General features: G+C 44.4%; 1 protein-coding gene across 5 annotated transcripts in view; it reads left to right on the top strand.

Annotated features, from left to right (window-relative positions):
* Window positions 1–8937, top strand: part of HNRNPAB (heterogeneous nuclear ribonucleoprotein A/B) — a 30501-nt gene that overhangs the window by 259 nt on the left and 21305 nt on the right. Inside the window, exons 2-9 of one of the 5 annotated variants that reach the window (XM_057409480.1) lie at window positions 7–304; window positions 3299–3467; window positions 3977–4135; window positions 4525–4656; window positions 6549–6657; window positions 6750–6902; window positions 6981–7065; window positions 7321–7645. In XM_057409480.1, the coding sequence (XP_057265463.1) occupies window positions 45–304; window positions 3299–3467; window positions 3977–4135; window positions 4525–4656; window positions 6549–6657; window positions 6750–6902; window positions 6981–7051 (1053 nt within the window). In that variant the 5' untranslated portion in view covers window positions 7–44 and the 3' untranslated portion in view covers window positions 7052–7065; window positions 7321–7645. Of the gene's footprint in view, window positions 1–6; window positions 305–3298; window positions 3468–3976; window positions 4136–4524; window positions 4657–6548; window positions 6658–6749; window positions 6903–6980; window positions 7646–8937 lie in introns of those variants that run through there. The other 4 variants (XM_057409479.1, XM_057409483.1, XM_057409481.1 and 1 more) reach the window with 4 other exon arrangements.

Raw genomic sequence — 8937 nt, forward strand, 5'->3', positions numbered from 1 at the left:
TTGCAGGCGCCTGTCGTCCCTCTCGCCTCTGCGGACGGGGCAGCATGTCCGAAGCGGAGCAGCAGTTGGCGGCCGGTGCCACCCAGAACGGGCACGAAGCGGCCGAGAACGCCGGAGAGCAGCAGGCCGAAACCGGCGGGGCTCCGGCGGCGGCGGCGGGCGCGACGGTGGCGGCAGCGACGGCAGGAACGGCGGCAGCGGGAGCCGGAGCCGGACCGGCAGCGGGAACAGCGGGGACGGCCGCCAGCCAGAACGGCGCGGAAGGCGACCAGATCAACGCCAGCAAGAACGAGGAGGATGCGGGGTAAGCGCCGCGCCGCCCTCGGCGCGCTGAGGCGGGAGCAGGCCGCGCCTCCCCGCTTCCCCCCCCGGGCGCCATGTGTGGCTGCGGAGCGCGGCCGCTAGGCCCCGGCGGGGCCCTTGGTTGGGAGCGGAAGCGAAGCGGGCGGCTCGCAGGGCCCCGCAGCCCTGGGCCCCGCTCCGCCCGGCGGGGGAGGGCGGCGGGCGGCCCCGCTGCGGAGGGATCGGCGGGCGGTGAGCCGGCGGCCCTGCAGCACCAGCGCTTCCTTTGTTCTGGAGCTGCCTTTTGTTGGCGCCATGTGGTGGCTGGGGGAGGGGCGGGGAGCGGGTTTGTTGCCGTCTCACGCTGTAAAATGGAAGAGGATTTACCTCCGTTCCAGTCACCTCCCGCGTTTTCCTCCGCCTTTCCCTTTTTAACGAAGCGAGCGGATGGAAGGAGTTGCTTTCTGTCCGGGGAGGGTGGTTCAAACTTTGTGGGGATTGCATGGCCGATCGCTACCGGCGTCGGTGTGAATGTTGTGTGTAATACGTATAAAACCCCCAATCCTGGCTTTGGAAGCCGGTCGGGATAAGCTGAGTATTTTTTGAGGAGCAAAGGGGAAAATTACAAGATTGAGACGACGCGCGGTGTATTTAAACCAGCAAGAGCTATTTTGGTGTACTTCTTTGCAGCGTTGTCAGAAAACGGCTTATCTCTTGCAAGCAATTCCTGGAGGAGTCAGTGTAGCTTTGCAGTGTTTTGGTAGAGGCATCTTTGTGTATTCTTTCCTGCTCTAGTTGGTTTGTTTGTGAGCGTATGTGCTTGGCTTGAAAATCACCTGCCTGTTTGTCAAGGGGGTCTTTGTTAGTCAAGCTACCCCACTTATTTAGTTGGAACTGCCTTTGTTATCCCAGGGCTATGAACCAGCGGGTCAGATCCCTCAGGCTCAACAGAGCTGAAGCCACACTAGTGTAATAGATTTTGTCTGTAAGGGAAGGAATAAAACTTGCACAAGTTTCCTATAAGCTAGGGCCGGATGTACCTTTTGTAGACACTAGAAGGATTGAGAAACAAATCTTTAAACTCTGTGCCAATTTTGTTTACTTTTCGTGTTCTGCCCTGAAAAGTGAGCAGTACCGTTTCTTGCATAGGAGGCGACTATTTCAACCGCAGGTCTATGTGTTGAAACAAGAGCTGTCCAAGGCTAATGTCAGCACCCTGAACTCTGAGTATTTCGTTAAGAGCTGAAACGTGCGTTGATTTAGCTGCACTAATATGCTCTGGAAGAAGAGAAACTACACGTTAAGAGTGCAAATGCGTTTATGTGGCCCCTGAAGGCCAAACCAAATGCTAGGAATTTGGCCTTAATTTCTAAAGGTCTGTGTTGTGTTATTTGTCAGTCATTCCAATTACAAAACAAAGGACTGCAAATTATGAAGTGTAATATTTATCGCTGTGGTAAGAGGTGAATTTTGTATGTGGCAGTATCTGTGTGTGTGCCACAAGCCCAACCTGATGGTGTAAAGTTGCTAAAGCTGCTTCCAGACAAATTCGTGTCACCCCACAACCATTGTATTTCTGTTGATAGTTCTGTAAGTGTAGTCAATAATGACAGGGGATGGAAAACCACTGTTGGGCTGTACAGATTATAGCAGCAGTGCTTGGTCAGAAAGCAAGCTGGTGTGATGAGATGGAATCTGTCAAGTTACCTTTCTTTCACCTGTTACGGAAAGGCTTAGTACACTTTGTATGGCCTTTCTCTGTTGTAACAGCTCATGAAGCACACAGACTTAACTTGCGCCTTGTGTTTCATGCTGCACTTGACAGTTAAGCGTGCCCAGTTTGATTAGCCTACAAAGTATGTGGTTATATGGTTTCATTCAGTTTGAGGGGGGGGAAAAAGGCAAAGAAACCCCAAGCAACCATGTAGATGCTTTTCTGATGCTGCCTTTTGAACATAAATGGATACTGGTTCTAGGAAATCAGTTACACACAAACCCCAACGCCCCCCTCCCCCCTCCCCCCCCCCCTTTTAAACATACTAGTTGCTAAAATGCTGCTGGCTTCTAATGCCAAATCTAGGTTGCTTCTAAGAGTAATGACAAACTGCTTTAATCTGTAAGTCTATAGTTAGGTAAAAAGGCTGGAATGCTTTTAAAAGCTTAGTTTGTTACCTTGGAAACTCTGAAAATAGAAAATACAGCTATGTTATTAATGTTTTAATTTGAAGTGAAGTGCCTTGCTGACTAAGTTTTGTTAACTTCACTTCTATATTGCACTTCACTAGTGTTCAGTTCGAGCTGCTTTAGAGGATATTTTGGGGGGAGGAAGTGGGCAGGGAAGTACTGTATTGTCTCCTCATGAGAGTAAAGACTAGTAATTGAGATGCTTCTGTAGTACTGATGATGATAGAACTAGATTCATAACTAAGCAGGAAGAAGTGCACAGCATACTAGTTAAGGCAGGTCCAAAGTCCCATCTGTTGTGACTGTTCTTGGAGGCCATAGATACCTGGTTTAAATCTTGCAGGTGGTTGTTAGGACTAAAACGTTTACTTTGTCCAGACCTTTTGTCCAAATCCTAGAAGAGCTCAAGTATTTTGATGCCTTATTGTATCCTGAATGCTTTCAAAATAGTAGGAATGATCCTAGGTCTTTTCAGGCAGTTGGCAGTACTTGGTAATCAATACTGCTTTGATGCAAGTAACAGAATACTGGTGAAAGAATGTAGGTTATTGGCAAGGAATATTTTGAGCAAATTTTACTGTTCCTTGTAGCCTGCAACAAACCTCAGGGTGCATTGTGTTATTTTCTCCTAAAGGAGGACACCCACCCACCTACCTTTGTGTGCTCTCATAATATCACTAGTTTTTGGCAAGATGCAGAAGTATTTAACTTTCAACAGTTGGTCCTTTTCTGACAAGGCTGCTGAGGTGTGTACCGCTATGAGTGCCTTGCTGCGTGTGCTTTTTTGTAGTACTTCTGAATCTAAACAGCTTTTCTCTCTTTGAAATTTCAGGAAGATGTTTGTTGGTGGCCTCAGCTGGGATACAAGCAAAAAAGACTTGAAAGATTACTTCACCAAATTTGGTGAGGTGACTGACTGTACAATAAAGATGGACCCTAACACAGGAAGATCCAGAGGCTTTGGATTTATTCTCTTCAAAGAACCTGGGAGTGTCGAAAAGGTGAATTAAAGCTTCATATAGAATCATAGAATCGTTAGGGTTGGAAAGGACCTTAAGATCATCCAGTTCCAACCCCCCTGCCATGGGCAGGGACACCTTACGCTAAATCATATCACCCAAGGCCTTGTCCAACCTGGCCTTGAACACTGCCAGGGATGGAGCATTCACAACCTCCCTGGGCAACCCATTCCAGTGCCTCACCACCCTCACAGGAAAGAATTTCCTCCTTATATCCAACCTAAACTTTCTCTGTTTAAGTTTTAACCCATTACCCCTTGTCCTGTCACTACAGTCTCTAATGAAGAGTCCCTTTCCAGCATCCCTGCAGGCCCCCTTCAGATACTGGAAGGCTGCTCTGAGGTCCCCACACAGCCTTCTCCAGGCTGAACAGCCCCAACTTTCTCAGCCTGTCTTCATACAGGAGGTGCTCCAGTCCCCTGATGTTTCAGATTCTTAACTTTTAGAGGAAGCTTTTCAACTTGAGTTAATCATACCAAACTATTTTTCAGGTTCTGGAACAGAAAGAACACAGGCTAGATGGACGACTAATTGACCCCAAGAAGGCCATGGCAATGAAAAAGGATCCAGTGAAGAAAATATTTGTTGGTGGACTGAACCCAGAAGCCACAGAAGAAAAAATCAGGGAATACTTTGGAGAGTTTGGAGAGGTGTGTAAGATCACCTTACTAACACTGAAACATCCAGTCTCCAGTTTGCTGTTTAGTTTACTAGTAATTTGCAAGTGGCAGATTAACTTCAACTGTATTAAGGCTTCTGTAAGTGATCCAGAGGTTTCCCATCTTGAGAGCAAGGAATCTGGATGCTTCCATTGCTCATTAGACACCCTTGTCTTAAAACATTGTATCAGAAGTTAAAATTGGTTTTAAGAGCTGCAAAATTGAAACCTCTGATCTGAAAACAAATGTTAGTATAGACTGAACATTGCAGCTTCGGTGTTGCATCATATGCATAGATATGAAGTTTTACTGTCCCAAATGCCATGTATGTAACTGTTGTGCTAAAATACAAGCCTGAAAACAGTATTTCATGTCTTCAGATTGAAGCGATTGAACTTCCAATGGATCCAAAGACCAACAAGAGGAGGGGGTTTGTCTTCATCACTTTCAAGGAAGAAGATCCAGTGAAGAAGGTTTTGGAGAAGAAATTCCATAACGTCAGTGGAAGCAAGGTAGAAACCTTGACTTGTACATTTTTGCCCAAGTATGAAGTGTAAATACCACTGCATCTGTAATCTGAAAAGGATTTTGTAGACCCCTGATCTCAAGGTACCAAAGTTATAATAAGGACCGTTTACCACAAACAGGAGTGTTTTGCCCTAAATTCAGTCACAGAGGCTATCAAGGTTCTTTGCCAATACTTGTGGCTTTAATACTTGCTATGTTCTAGGGGCTTTTGTATGTAAAGTATCTAATTGCATTCATTAAGTACATGTGGAAAAAGTGGCTTATTTGTATGTCAGTGTAGCAATATAAGCCATTTGAACAGATGTATATCTGTGCATAAAGGCACTTGCTTAAATTCAAGGCTTACAGACACTAACTTTGTAAGTAGCTGTCTGAAACTGGCTCTGTCTGACATGGGGGCATAGTCTGGTGTCTTTCAGAAGCCCCCCACTGCAACCAAAACCATGTCATGTAAACCAGGTACAAGGATGCAGAGTAAACATGTTTATGGCACTTTGTACCTGGTCAGCTGGTTATGTGAACTACAGTAAATGTGGTGTGAGATGCTCTGAACAGCTGACTTCTGTGGGACTAGCTAATAGAGACTCACGTGTCAAGCTAATAAGAGGACTAGAGGCAGATGATGCGTGCTGGCTGGAGGTGTCCCTTTTCCCTTGCTGCATGGTCAGTGACCATACATGAACTTGAAAGCCCTACTGGATCTGGTCATACTGAGGCAGTGACTTAGACTGCACTTAATGGTCTTGACACAGCACAGAATAAACTTTGGCAAACATAATGCGCTGGTAGCTGTCAAGACACACAAAAAAACCAGCTCGTTTTCAGGACAGAAGAATGCTCATGTGCCAAGAGAGGGGAAAACACATCTGTATCTCATAACTGTGGCTTGTTTGTGTTGTAGTGATAATAGAAAGAGCAGGTTACCTTAAACTGGGGTGAAGAATTCCAAGCCAGGCATACTAGGGTGCTGCTATCACAGGGAGTTGTTTGTTTCACAGTGGCAGTAGCTTTCATCTCAGCTGGGGCAGATTCAGGAACTAGGAAGCTGGCTGACAGTTTGAACTGCAGCTTGGGAACCTGTCTTGGAAATGTCATCATAAATCACAGAATGAGTTGGGTTGGAAAGGACCTTAAAGCTTATGCAGTTCCAACCCCCTGTCACAGGCAGGGACGCCTTCCACTAGAGCAGTTTGCTCCAAGCCCTGTCCAACCTGGCCTTGAGCATTGCCAGGCATGGGGCAGCCACAGCTTCTCTGGGCAACCATTCTGTGTCAGTTCTGTTCTTAGTATTTGATAAGTAATGATTTCAAGTGTTTGGTAGATGTACTGTAGTCCAGCACAGATGCTCAGTACATATAAAGGCTGCCAGGAAAACTGTTCTTGTGCATTTCTCAGAGCCTGGTTTATTCAGTACAGCTCGGGTAGAGTGATCCAACAGTCTTAGAGGTTGTGCCAAGATAGTGGGCTTCTACAGTAGCAGTAGTAATGCTGAGGTGGCCTTGGCACCTCTTCCATGGGGGACTTGATAGAAGAGAATAGGCAGTATTAAAATACTTCGAAAGCAATGGCCTGCTTTGTATGGCCAGTAGTGACTTACCTTTCTCTTCCATGGAGAAGTTGATGGTAGGAAATAGGTGGTATGAAATACTCTGAAAGTAGTGGCCTGCTTTGACTGGCTGACAGTGACTTACTTTTGCCCAGGTGGCACAATACATCAGATGCTTCTGGGTTTGTGTTAGTCCTGCTCATGTGATGAGAAGCACAGCAAGCATACCTCCTTTGCCTCCAGGGTAATCTCTGGCTTTCCTAGCTTGTTAGGCTGGGTGCTGCTGCTATAAGAACAGCATACACACTCATCCCTGTTTCTTCTTTTCAGTGCGAGATTAAGGTAGCACAGCCAAAAGAAGTTTACCAGCAGCAACAATTCAGTAGTGGTGGAGGAAGAGGTAGCTATGGAGGAAGAGGCAGAGGCGGAAGAGGCGGCGGTAAGTACCACACGCACTACTTTAGTATGGACACATTCTAATAAGTTGTGTGTACTAAAATGGGATTTTGTGGATGGTTTTCCCTTCTATAGCTCAAAGTCAAAATTGGAATCAAGGTTATGGCAATTACTGGAACCAGGGTTATGGGAATCAAGGATACGGCTATCAGCAAGGTTATGGTGGCTATGGAGGCTATGATTATTCAGGATATGGGTATTATGGATATGGACCAGGCTATGATTACAGTAAGTAAAGAGAACTGTATTGGGTATAAGCAAGCATAACTAATTAGCAGTTTAATGCATTTGTTCTCTTGTTCATAGGTCAAGGCAGTGCAAATTATGGGAAGACACCAAGACGTGGTGGTCATCAGAATAACTACAAGCCATATTGATCAAACTTATTCAGGTATGCAGTGGCATGGTCTCTTTTGGAAAATGACTGCATAGGTTTTGTATACAATGCTGTAGATGGATACTTCAGTTCTGTACCAAATTTAACTTTACAATAAATTTCTATGGCCTGTTAAATGTGCATCTTACTTGGAAGAGCTCCCTGGAAATGTTTTACATGTTTAATACTTAAAGATAACTAGTTGTCTAGACAGTGTGGTGTGTAAATTTCAGCCTTGCTGAAGATATTAATTAATGATTTTATTAATAGGTTAAACTGAAACTGATTTTGAGGGTCTGCTTAAAGCTGCAGCTCTGCATCTAGGGACTGCCTCTTGGAGTTAACTATGGACTCTGCATTACTCCAGTTGTACAGAATGAGATGCATCTTAGGGAACCAGTGTCACTTTCCACCTTTTTATTTTGTATTGTTTTTGTGTCATACATTTCCTGTAATGGAAGTGTTAATTTTACTGTACTTTTTGGTACCTTTTTGGAATCTAATGTATTGTAAGGTATTTTACATGTGTTCTGATTCACCATGACATGGATATTGAAGCTATCCTAGCTTTTGAAATAAAAAAGGCGTAATCTAGTGTCTTGTGCCATTCTTCAGCTTATGTATCAGTAAAATGCCAGCATCCTGTCCCCAGAACTTAGTTCATGGCAGTACCTTGATAGATGAAGAGTTGTGCCTAAACGCTTTTAATCTTAAAACTAGAAGGCTGTATTGGTAGTTGTGCTCACTTGCAGTTAAGTGGCAGCTAAAAACTGCAGTCCCTTCTGCCTGGAGGTTATAGAAGAGAGCTGAGGTGGAAAGCCCCAGCTTTTGTGGAGGCTGTGCTGGCAGTTCATGCTCTAGACAAGCACAGAGGCTCAGCATAACTGTTTACTGTCTGCATTGTAGGCCTCTATTCCAGAAGTGTAGGTTTCAGGTAGGGCTTGAGAGTCCAGACAGCACTGCAGGAGGAAGTTGAGCTGTGCCAGCAGCTGGCTGCACTTCCTTCGTGTTCACTGCCTTGAGTCTGAGACTCCTACAAGTTCTTAATTGTATGTTATACAATAACCTGCCTTGAAAGACAGGTTAGACATTAAATTACCAATGCAAAGTCTGAGTAGCTGCAGCCTTTTTCTGTATCATAAAATGCTAAAAGAACTTCCACTAAAGTCGTGGGTAGAAAAACAACAACACATCTCTTTCAGAAAGAGATGAGTGACCAGCTCTAAATACGCTCTCCTTTTTTGACTAGTTACCACTATTTTAAGGCAATAACTATGATATGATTTGCCTCTCTGGCTGCAGAATACTCCTAATCTCAGATTTATAAGTAAGTAGCAAGTGCTGCTGCGCAAAGTAAACTGCTAATAGTTAAGTAATCAATTTGATCTTTCTTTTTAAAGCTAAAACTGACAACTTTTTTTTTCCGTATTTTCTATTTGAATAAATGGGAACCAGAAGTGGAATCAAACCAAGACACTAAGACAAGGCACAAACAGATGTTACCAGTGACTTTTTCAGGGTTTTTTTTTTTTTTTTTAAACAGGGATGCAGCTATTCCTGCAGAGACTATAATATGCTGCTCCCTGCTGGCTGTCCTTAGTAAGAAAAACTTGCTGTATAATTAAAAGGTCCTTAAGACTCTTACAAGTCTGTAAGAGTTTCCTGGTGTTAAGTGGAAATCTGGAATATGAAACAGATGAATCAGATGTTAAATCTGATGGTATGACACCTTTACAGCTGGAGTATGCAACCTAATGCCCAACTAGCAAATAAAATTGCATACAACTGAGAAATGAGTACAGTATTTAAAAGTATTACTGTCTTAGGATGTAAAATTGAAATGCTTTACTGCATACTTCAACTTGTTTTCTTATGAAATAAGGGGTA

Source organism: Pezoporus wallicus, unplaced genomic scaffold (genome assembly GCF_028554395.1).
Source record: "Pezoporus wallicus isolate ANWC-B61680 ecotype Strahan unplaced genomic scaffold, APGP_CSIRO_Pwel_v1 contig_8166, whole genome shotgun sequence".
Lineage (NCBI taxonomy): Eukaryota > Metazoa > Chordata > Aves > Psittaciformes > Psittacidae > Pezoporus > Pezoporus wallicus.